The 12,233-nt window shown below is 38.8% G+C and overlaps 1 protein-coding gene across 1 annotated transcript; it reads left to right on the top strand.

Moving 5' to 3' along the window:
* The first annotated feature begins 6,315 nt into the window (after positions 1-6,315).
* Positions 6,316-10,396, top strand: LOC137180471 (cytochrome P450 2K1-like). The gene is made up of 9 exons (XM_067585863.1): positions 6,316-6,683; positions 6,828-6,990; positions 7,783-7,932; positions 8,319-8,479; positions 8,781-8,960; positions 9,062-9,203; positions 9,396-9,580; positions 9,726-9,867; positions 9,963-10,396. Exons 1-9 carry the CDS (start codon positions 6,474-6,476, stop codon positions 10,148-10,150), a joined length of 1,521 nt encoding a protein of 506 aa, XP_067441964.1. The 5' UTR covers positions 6,316-6,473; the 3' UTR covers positions 10,151-10,396.
* The last annotated feature ends 1,837 nt before the right edge of the window (positions 10,397-12,233 follow it).

A 12,233-nucleotide genomic window follows, 5' to 3' on the forward strand; every position in this document is an offset into this window, starting at 1 on the left:
CCTGTCTGTTGCATTTATATTTACATGTCAACACGCTGTTATGGGGTCAAAATAAAAATGAAAATGTAATCTGTTGTCTCATCATGCAGGTCGTCAGTGAGGATGTCAGTCATTCTCTGCAGCGGGACTTCATGCACCTCGCTAAAGGGAAAACTAGCAGGTATTGTGATGATGTTTAAGGCAAAGTACTGTTTAAAAATGACATAATCTTCTTTGTCAGGTTCATCAGTGATGATAAATGATCTGAAGTCTATAGTTTTTGGATGAGGCTGCTGTTGACAGATTAGTGGATTTGATATATTAACAGAGGACTTGCGATCATTTTGCAGCCAATTCATGTTGAAGTTGGAAAAGTTTAGAGTTTGACAAATTACACGGGAGGCTGTTAAGTTTAATAAAATAGTTGGGAGATTGCTAAGCATACTGTAGGCAGACCACTGTGTCTGTGCTTATTTATAGACACAGCCGACGTATAACTGAACTGTTAATATTGTAGCTGTTGTTAGTAATGTTGAAGGATTAGGGTTTATATTAATCCTACAGGAGACACCTTATCAAGAAAAATGAAACTTGCAAATAAAAAAATGAAAGAATTTCAAGCCTTTTTATAACAAATTCTATTTCTACATTCTGTATTCTATATAAACCCTGTGCTTCAGAACAGGAAATCAATTGAGATGAAGGTACAAAGACTGTACATTCTGCTTTATGTGCATCTTTTTCTGAGGTTTGACTTAAACATTTAAAAAAACCACAAAACAAACAAAAGCTGAGTGACAAATGTTAAATGTGAGGAGAGAGACCTGGCCGACACCTCTAACAAAATAATACAAATGAACAAAGAGGACACAGAAAGTCAAACTGTCTCAAGTTGCTTTGGATGTTGTTGGCTGCAGAAGGAGAGAACGTCACTGTGTGAGAAGGTTTTGGTTGGTTTTCTCTTCACACTCTGCTGGTTAAGATGTTTCCTTCAGTCTGCTGCTGCAACTAAACACACTTTAAAGTCAAACTAACTGCTTTCAACAGAGCGTTTGGTGGAGGTTTGAAACCCTGATGTGAATCATTATCTGCTGCACGCTGACAGTAAATGAGAAGCCGAGCAGAAAGCTGATGTGATCTGATGTGTTCACTTTGTCTCCTGTTTGTTTCGCTCTGGATTCTCTCATGATGGACTCACCTGACATCAGTGACATCACACAGGTGTCATGTGTTGTATCAGCTGAGCTGGAAGTCAAACTGCAGCACCAACAGTTAGACATCAACACATCTGATTGTGTCCTTATAAGTGCAGTTTAACACTTTGTTTCTGTCTTTTTCTTTTATTGTCACAAATCAAACAATAATTGTATAATTTGATTTTCAGTGTAGAGAGAGAGAGGTGCACTAAACTGACCAGAATATCATGGAAATGCTAATTATATTTGGGGGTCTGACATTCAAAATAAAACAAAGTGTAAAAGTGTTAGATACATTAGAAACTGATTTATTAGCATGAAACTGTCACATACAATAAATGAGTGAACATTCAGCAGAAACACATGTGCTTTAAATTCTGTCAAACATCAGATTTTTTTCATAAAAACAGCAAAACAAAGATAAAACATTTGATTTCACTTGATAACTTTTTCTTTTACTCAGTTACTTTAACTCAAAAAGCAAATATTCTTAAAAGAAGCAATAACACATTTCAGCTGAATAAGTAGTTTAAAGTATATAAAAGTGAAGAAAAAAGATATAAACTCATCAAACAACTGGATGGATTTTTAAATGATTTGTTGACTCAACATTTATCCAGATGAGACCATAAAACTCTGGATTCATCAAAATATTTAAGTAAAAAACAGTTACAGCTGTTCACATGAGAGAAGTTAATGATGATAAAATATAACTATATACAGATAATTATGTTACAAATGGTCCAATCAGATCTCCTCTCTGCTCTTCTTCTACTGGTCTTAATAAAGGTCTCACTACTTCCTGTTGTGGCACTGAGCGTTGGTGCTGGATGTAAATCAGAAGCTGTGGAATCGACCAGTATGGACGTCATTCCTCGCCGTACTGGGCTGCAAAAACCTGGCTGAGACTGAGAGGAGAGATGAAACCAAAGATGATTTTCTTCTTCAGTGGTTTGTGGCTCCTTGGAGGTCCTACTCTGCTCCCTGAGCTCCTTCCTCTTCAGCCGGTTCTCCTTCAGCTCTGGAAACACCGAGGTTATAAGAATCCAGCTCAATGTTCTCCTGTGGGCCTGACTTCTGCCCCCTGCTGGCCTGGAGAGACATGACAACACAGATCTAAGTTACTGCATCACTCCTCTCTTCAGTTCAATATAAACAGGCTGAGTGCTTCATTTCAACCAGTCCTCTAAACAACAAACATGTGTTCAGTACCTTCAGGATGAAAACGACGACAGCGACGACCAACAGCAGAGTCACCGGCAGGACGACCGGTCTGATGATATGAACTGTTGGATCTGACGAGACACATTCAGTCATCACATTAGATCACATGACATCATGAGAACAACAGCTCCCATCAAACAGAAACTTTAGTGACGTTAAATCTCCTAAAATCACTGAAGTGTGAAGCAGCTTGTTGATTATAAGTTCATCTGATCTCCTCTGTATGCTGATGATGTTGGACAAAAACAACTCGTGTTTACAGCTGGTTTGAAAGAATGAATGAAAGTCTGCTGATTGTCTCCTTAAAGCTCCTGTCTGGTTGAAATGATTCAACTGATTGTTAACAATCAACATCTTTACATGCAGTTAAATCAAATGTGATCCTGGTGAAGCTCTGAGTTCTCCTGATGACATTCAGCTCATCATGTAAAGTCCTGTTTATTATCATTATAGTGCTTATCTGGCTTCACTGACTCGTTTGCTGTCTTTTACTTTTCACTACAACACAGTTGTTATGGTTCAATAACATTAAAGAAGCCGGGAAGGAAACAGTTTACAGTTCCTTCATCAGATTCTGCCTCAGCTCTCTGTAGGTCGCTGGGTCGGTCCTGCTGCCTGATGACTTTTTATCATGTTTTACAAACATGGAAACAAAGTCAGTGTGACGTCTCAGTTCCACTGAGCTTCACACTCTGCTTCAGCTTACCTGTGACAGTGAGAGACAGCAGACGGCTCTCAGAGGAGAAGTTATGAGCAAAAACATAGACGCCATAAACACAGCTGTAGTTTCCTTGGTGGGCGGGGTCTGCAGCAGGAAACAGGAAGTCAGCAGAGTGATTGACAGCCGGCTGGGTGTAGTTGTGTGCCGTGTTGGAGGAGGTGAAGGTGAGCTGGAAGGAGCCTCCTGGGTACTGAGGCTGGACGGAGCAGCTGATGGTGAAGTTGGAGCCCTGACGCACCTGAAACCCCTGCTGCTGGGCCTCGGAGACCCCGTCCATGGTAGAAGACACAGAGATGATTGGCTGAAGCAGCAGGTCTGTAAACACAGAGAGATGATGAATCCTTCTTCCTCTGTGAGAAGCTGAATGTTATTTTCTCCTCATTTCTTTGTTCAAATTAAGGCCTTTTCTTGCTACACACAGACTACTCATGTGTGTACGACCCCTGTGACCACTAGAGGGCCCCGTTGCACCAACATATTTCTTCTCTCCTCAAATATAAATTAACACCAAACGTCCTTTTGTGTTGATCTAAAACACAAACATTATTAAAGCTCACAATGGCTAAAATAAAATGTGTGTATAGATCAAAAAGGAGTTTTTAATCCGAGAGCCCTTTGTCTTACAAGCAGGGCTGTAGTGGAGGCTAAACGCACGTAAACGCCGTTTACCCACCTCTCAAATTCTGAAACAGTGTTTAAGCAAACTTTCCATCACTTTACAGCTGTTAGCTCAGACTGGCTTCCTACCACAGTTTCTGTTGGAGCTTCTAGGAGCGCTTGTTTTGTTTTCTGTTGGAACATTGTGTCCTTTTATGAGACACGGAGACGTCTGTTAGTGTTAACACGGACCAACAAACCACCACCCACTCCTGCTGCGCTGGTGTTAAAACAAACGAACCCTCCGTGCTGAAGCTAGCAGGCAGACTGGAGCCGCTTTCATGAGACAGACGAATGAATCAGAGCTCAGAGGATCATATATGACATTAACTGACATGTGCAGCATCAAATAATAATCTGTCAGACAAAAGACAACAAAGTAAGAAGCTAGAAAAACTCTTCAGTGAAGCAGAAGTTTTATAAATTGACATTAGTGTTGTTTAAGCGTCCAGTTTATCTGCTGCTGCTTTACATTACAGTAATGTTAATGTAGCTGATGGTTTGATAGCTTGACTGCTGATGTATTCACACTGTGTGTCGTTGGTCCACAATTACTGTAATTAACACCGTACAAGTTAAAGTTCTGCTTCATGTCAGACTCTTAAAAGGAAGCTTTTTACATTTCCAGACTGAGTGAAGGAATCAGGAGAGACGAGACAGAAGTGATGAAGAATCACAGGATGTAACGTTAATGGTGTTGAAAGAAAAACAAGGAGAAAGTAAAGAACTGACTGAAGAATTTTGTTTATTGCTGCTCATGAATTTATAGTTTATTCAAAACATTTTGTTCAAAATATTTTATTGTTTATATTTTGTTTTGATCTTGATGTTAATGCAGCTAAATTCCTTAAATGAAGTTTTTTCTGAGTAAAAAGTAGAATTTGTTGTCATATATATGCAGATGGAATATGATGCAGATTTGGTTTGAGTAGAAACGGCTTTGGTTGAAATAAATGAACGTTGATCAGTGAGAGGTGATCACACAACACAGAGAACTCCTACATTCATGTGTAATACAGAGGAGTCAGAGAGCAGAGGAGGAAACAGATTAACATCCTCAGCTGCCTTCAGATCAGACAGAAAACAGCTGATCAACATGTTAATAAGACATTCATACAACACTGCACGCACAATAGTTTCCATCAGAAACAAGTAGTGAACACAACACTGACATATCATCAGCTTTTAACTTGATATATTGAACTTGTTAGCAAACAGTTGCTTATTTGTTTAGGCAGCAAGCAACAAGTATATTAATTAGTAATGTAGTTGTTGCTTGTAAGGTGGATGTGACTGAGCTGCTCAGGAGAACTGCAGGGTGTGAGTGAACCACAGCAGGTTGCTTAAAGCTGCAGATTGTCTCAGTTTGAAGCAATGAGCCTCCAGGAACAAGCTAACTTCTCTACCCTTTAGGATGCCGTCGTCCTGGATAAGTTTACAGTTCAGTCCAATGGAAACCAGCGACCAGAGGAGGTCCGTCAGGACCTTCAGGACCTTCTCTGCAGGCCCGACCGTTTATGAGAGGTGTCATTATTAGTTCATAAAATATTACACATCAGTAATTATAAGGTTATTAAAACAATTTTATTTAATTAGTTATTAAAATAATTTATGTGATTTTTAAAAAATATTTTGTTTGATTTCAGTTACTATCATAACCATAAACCCAGTATCTGGAGCTAGAACTGGATGTGTCTGCCTCACGCAGGACTCACGCAGGACTTACGTAGGACTCACGTAGGGGTTGGGGTTAGGAAAATATGTGAAATAGATATACACTCAAATAGATATAAATTGATATATAAATATCAATTTATATCTATTTGAGTGTATATCAATTAAATTAATTTAATATGGCTATGGGGGGTGGAGCGAACCACACAGAGCCCAAGGAGGGGAGGCCACCATCACCCTCCCACACGACAGCTTTGTTAACTTTTAACCATATGGTATTGAGGAGGTTGATGATTTCCATAACTGCAATCATTGACCAGGTTTTTTCTCTGCTTCTCTGACATGAACTGATCAATGACCTATCACATGAAAAGTTACTCATTTTATTTACTCAAGTGATGTTGTCTACTTGTACTTTGCTTTGCTTTTTTTTCCCTGTTAATAAGCTACTGGATCATTTTACTTCTTCAGGCCTCAAAAGACTATATGAGAAGGTTGAGCTCCTCATAGCTCATAAACATACAACCTGCAATAAGGGGTCGGAAGGAGATATTAATTGCATTAACAAGCCCAAAAGGTTGGGAACCACTGGTCTAAACTCAGAAGGCCCTGAAAGCTCAGGAAAATCAGACATCTTAAAGAATGTGTGATAGTCTGCATGAGAAGCGTCTATCAGGGATTTCTAATCTACAATACAGGTCACATACACTTAGATGTACCTGGAGTCAGAGATGCTATTATGTAAAGAACCATGTTAAATCAGGGGTTCAGTCCTGCTTTCTTCATCTTAGAAACATTACAAAAGTTATGTTAATTGTTGTTGATTATAACTAAGCTTTCAAGTTTTTTCTCCTTTGAGATATGTCTCACGTCTCTGTGCAAACAGAGCCAAAAAAGGCGGGGAGGTGATTAATAATCTTGTAGGTGTAGGGAAATTCTATGATGATATAAATGTCAGCATAAACACCACTGTGCTTTAACTGTCAGGCTCAGTCAGAGGACTACCATCAACAGAAGAGAAAATGTCTCCTTTGGAGGATTTTGTGTTCTTCCTCTTCTCCAGTCCTACCACTCTGTTGGGGGCTGTTGCTGTCCTGCTCGTCCTCTGTCTTGTCTCCAGTAGTTTCACCTCCCAGGAAATAGGGAGGGAGCCTCCAGGACCGAGGTCTCTGTCCCTGTTTGGCAACCTGTTGCAGCTGGATCTCAAGAGACCTGACAAAACCCTGTGTGAGGTAAATGTAGCACTCCTAATGTGAACATAACCTATTTTGTAACATGTTGCAATCTATTTGAATGTCCTTATATTTATACATTTTGCAATAATAAATGTTCTTACATTATCTCTGATATATGTTATTACATTTCTTTTCTTCCAGCTTTCAAAAAAATATGGGTCTGTATTTACAGTTTACTTTGGACCCAAGAAAGTTGTGGTGTTGGCTGGATACAAGACGGTCAAAGAGGCTCTGGTCAGCTACGCAGAAGAGTTTGGAGATCGAAACATCTCCCCCATTCTTTATGATACCATGCAAGGTCATGGTATGACCCTCCTTTATTAAACCTTTAATATATGTTTGCATTTTAGCACAAAAAGAAATACTACACATGAACATTTAAAGCACAAGTAAAATCACAAATTACATTGTATTTGTTAACTTTTTAAAAATCTTTTCTGATCAGTGTTAGACGTATAAGACTAGTCAGCCTGGTCGCCAGAATAAAACGTTGGCACTGTACGTTTCTGCAAACCACAGAAACATTGAATATCTACGTTTCAACACATGTAATACATATCATATTAACATTTCAACAAAACGCATCATTTCAACATTTCTAAAGTGACGTAGTTCACATGTGATTTATATGAGCTGACTTTCCTCTTAGGAGGAGGAGGGGCCAGTGGATGGTTAGTAAGTTTCTTACTAACCATAGTTGGAAATCAGCAGAGAGCATGGTTCGAGACCACCTTGAAACCAATGCCCCCTTCCAGTTTCAACTGACAAAAGCGGGTGGGTGTTTTGAGCAAGATATCGGCCGTTTTTATTTTGTTTTTTACTCTATTTTAACCCATTTTAACCATGAACCTTCCCTAACCCTAACCAAATGGTCTTTGTGCCTAAACCTAACCAGATCTTAACCACAGTGTTGTCACACCATAAGCCATCATTATTCAACGGGTAGAAATGTTAATATGCTACATTTGTAGAAATGTTGATACAATACGTATTACACGTGTTGTGGGTTTCAGAAATGTTCAATGCCAACGTTTTGTTCTGGCAATGGGGTTGGACTAGTAGAAATTACTTCTAACTTGCGTGTCATGTTTAATAGGAATTCTGTTTGCAAATGGAGAATCCTGGAAAGAGATGAGACGTTTTGCTCTCTCCACCCTGAGAGACTTTGGGATGGGCAAAAGAGTTGCTGAGGATAAAATCTTAGAGGAATGCTGCCATCTGATTCAAATGTTTGACGAGCATAAAGGTATGGAGTTAATATGTGTGCGTGATAATAACATGACACGGTGTCCTGATATATAAAAATAATACTCTATGGGTTGGAGATGAAGAGCTCCTCATCATGAGGAAGAGTGGTATTTCATCTACTGGATCTTTCATTTTCCATAACAGCACACCTCTGAGTGCATTATTGTGCTCATGTCATGGTCACTTACACAGGGAAAGATATGCTGGGGTTTTTTTTGAATTGTAGAAGACTGCAGTTTAAAACATCATCATGGTGTGTTACCATATGTACTGACTATGTTTGAGTTGTCAGGTCAGTCAATCAGAAACCAAATCTTTTGGTGTAACTCAATGAAACCTTTTTTGTGTTTTAAAATTTCAGTGTTTCTTGCTTTCTTTTTACAGGGAAACCATTTGATACAACATGTCCAGTGAATTATGCAACATCCAATATTATCTCCTCTATCGTGTATGGAAGCAGATTTGAATACAGTGACCCTCGATTCAAAAACTTGGTGAGACGAGCCAACGAGATCATACGCATTAATGGTTCTGCACCAGTCCGGGTAAACTTAATGTTTGGTTTTTGACTTGATAGCATCCAAATGTTGTATATATATCTGTCTGTAATGAGATCATTCCATGTAATACATCATGAAATATGTGCTTTTACACTCAAGTGGCACATAGAACAAATCTTACTGTTTGTGTTAAAGTATCCAGAATGTATATTTCCATTTTATATGTTGCATGAAATTTTGCATGCATGCATGCATGCATGCATGAAATGTATGTGTTTGGATTTTTGTTTGGTTTATACTTAAATCTTCTTAAATCATCTGTACTGTTTTTACTATTATGTCACAGCTTTACAACATGTTTCCCCGGCTGCTCAGTTGGATAAAAAACCGGAAGCTGATATTAAAAAATGTTGAGATGACTGTCAGAGATGTCAAAGATTTAATCAAGCACCTGAAAGAGACACTGAACCCTCACATATGCAGGGGACTGGTGGATTGTTTTCTGAATCGGAAGCAGAAAGAGGAGGTATGACAACAACTTTGGTGTTTTTCAGCTAACAAAAGGAACAACAATGCTTCACAGGTCTGTTTTATAATAATACATGGGATGGATGTTCTTTCTCTTAGGACTCACACATTATAGACACTCACTACCATGAGAAGAACTTAATAATTACAGTGATGGACCTGTTTGCTGCTGGTACTGACACCACAGCAACTACACTGAGATGGGGTTTGCTGCTTATGGCCAAATATCCACAAATACAGGGTAAGGACAGAGACCAAGCATGTGAATCTTTCCTCATAGGTGTGCATTTATGTTTTCACCAGTTAATGGCCTGAAATACTTGACGAACAGAAGGGCAAAGGAATATGTTTGCTTCTCATATACTCATAGAATACATGTAGGTTTGTGAACAGAAAAATGCAGGCAAAGAACATTCTTAGTTTGTGTCTCCAGACCAGGTCCAGGACGAGTTGAGCAGGGTGGTTGGAAACCGCCAGATCCGAGTAGATGACCGAAAAAACCTGCCGTACACTGATGCCGTCATTCATGAGACACAGAGACTTGCCAGCATTGTCCCCATGTCACTTCCTCACATAACCAGCCGAGACGTCACCTTCCAGGGTTACTTTATCAAAGAGGTCAGTTGTTCATACCTGTTTTACTACTTTCCAACATGAAATTGTCTTTGCTGGATATGCTCCATATCCACTTCCGAAAACTTTAATAAAACAGTCCTTTGGTTCTGAGACGATATATGATAGACCTGTTCTCTTTTGCATACAGGGGACTATTGTGTTTCCTCTGCTTACTTCTGTCCTGTATGATGAGAGTGAATGGGAGAGCCCACACATGTTCAACCCTTCCCACTTCCTGGATAAGGAGGGTAAATTTATCAGGAGAGATGCCTTCATGGCCTTTTCTGCAGGTAAAACAACTTTGCAGAGTTTTTATTCTCAAAGAATTGCAGAGTCTTTATACTCGTACAGGAATGATCCAGCTTGACTCTTTGCTACTTTACAGGTCGCAGAGTTTGTCTTGGAGAGAGTCTGGCCAAGATGGAGCTCTTCCTCTTCTTCACCACCCTCCTCCAGCGCTTTCGTTTCAGTCCTCCACCTGCAGTGACAGAGGATGACCTGGATCTGACTCCTGCTGTGGGCGTCGTCCTCAGTCCTTCACCTCATGAGCTGTGTGCTGTCAGTCGACAATGAGGTGGTTTCATCACTGCCTGTGGCAATGGCTTGATTATTGTTTTACTCACCTTCACACAGGCAGTAACTTCATTACTTGCATGTTCACCACCTTGTTTTACATTTGTACACAATGGTCCAAACAGCTTTTTGGAATTTGGGTGTATATGCACTTTTTCAGTATATTATAATATATATCATGTATTTACCCTTTATATTGCAGCAAGACCTGCCTGTTCAGATTCACAAACATCCCAATATACAATAAAAGTAGGTACATTTATATTCCAGTACCAGCCATTTTACCGTTGTCCCTGTCGTTTTCTTTCTCTTGGGTCTACTGTTGTTTTCAGCTGATTTCTTTTTTTTTGGTGGATACATAAAGTATGTTTATACAAGTTCATACAATGTTTTATCAAGTATATTTAATCATGTTGATACTATGTTTTATCAGATGATTTATCTGTTACAAAAAGCCTGGACCTCCCCCATAAAAAGCATTTTGTCTATTATAGAAAGTTATTCATTGTCATGGCCATGTCCTCCCTGTTTTTCACTGAGTTTCTTCAAGTGTGTGAAACAGCCCCACACTGGATTGTAACAGTCAGGCAGGGTATATCCAGCATTTGATGCTTGTGTGGTCAAAGATGACAACTACTCAAAGGAAGAAAGGTGAATTGGTATTTGATTAATAAGTGGTTAAGTATCAAACAGTCACTATCCTGTTTAAATGTTAAAGTCAATAACTTTAACATTTGCATGTTTTGAGAGTTACCTAAGGGCTGTTTTTAGCATAGACAGGTCATTTTAATGTTGTAGTTTATTGATGTGGGGCCAAGTATAGATACTTTGGGTAGATTAATAGTAATAATATTGCGTCATATTATATTCTAAGTGTACCTTTCATAAAGCAACATTCACACAACGTGCATAACATTTTTTATAAGCATAACATTATAAAATAAAATAGTAACTATTTAAACAACAGTAAGAACATTAACATATATTATTTTATGTGAAATATTAATCTAAAAAATAACTAAAGCTGTCAAATAAATGTAGTGGAGTAAAATACAATATTTCCCTCTGAAATGTAATGTAGTGGAAGTATAAAATTGCATCAAATGGAAATACTCAAGTGAAGCCATAGTGGTGACAAAGGCAGTGAAAGCTGTGACAATGAATACATATTAAAAACATCTAGCAAGAGAATTATAATGAGTTCATTATATAATTAAAGTTGCAAGCAGCGATGAACGGGCCCCCACGCCCCATGCACGTTGGGCTGTGACGTGATCGGTGGGTCCGCACTCGGACTTCTTCATACACAGGCATTTTTTAGATAGTACATGAAGTGGTGAAGCTATTTGGAGCTAGAAAACATCCACAAAGTAACAAACACACCTGCGAAATAAAGGCATGTTGTAGTTTATGTTGTTGAGAATAACATACTATGTAATATCATGCAAACCTGTATTGTAAGGTAGACCTCCTGTGCACGGTAGGTAACACTATGAGAAACAGACAATATAGAAGCTTAGTGAGATTGTGTCTAAAACAAATTAACTTCCTAATTTTCATCAAGTCTATTTTTAGAAAAGGAAAGACTTTTATCCCACATGACCTGGTCAAAGTTTGATTGACGTGTGTACTGTCAGGTGTGTAGAGACAATAAGTAACTGCAGCTGGACACAGAAAAATACTCATATATTTGAATGGAGAGTGTGAGTGAACCCACACTTTGTTGAACATTTAATGCTTCCACATAGTTTTAGATACAAACTTCATTTGAACTTTAAATGAGTCACGAGACTTTGACCTACAAATCTTGAATTTACATGTTTTTTTAAATCTTTTACTGTTTTTGAGATATTAGAGCGTGAGTTTTAAAGTCTTTTGTTGCTCCTCCTGTTATTTTATGAGTGTGTATTGCGGAGTGTTTCACAGCACTGAGGGAGTCATATAACGAGGAGCAATTGGAGAGGAGTACAGCATTATCCCCACGTCAATTGCTCACAAAACCAGCTGAGACGTCACCTTCCAGGGTTACTTTATCAAAGGGGTCAGTTGCTCTTAGCTGTTTCACTGCTTACTAACATCAGTT

The sequence above is a fragment of the Thunnus thynnus genome, chromosome 3 (genome assembly GCF_963924715.1).
Source record: "Thunnus thynnus chromosome 3, fThuThy2.1, whole genome shotgun sequence".
Taxonomy (NCBI): domain Eukaryota; kingdom Metazoa; phylum Chordata; class Actinopteri; order Scombriformes; family Scombridae; genus Thunnus; species Thunnus thynnus.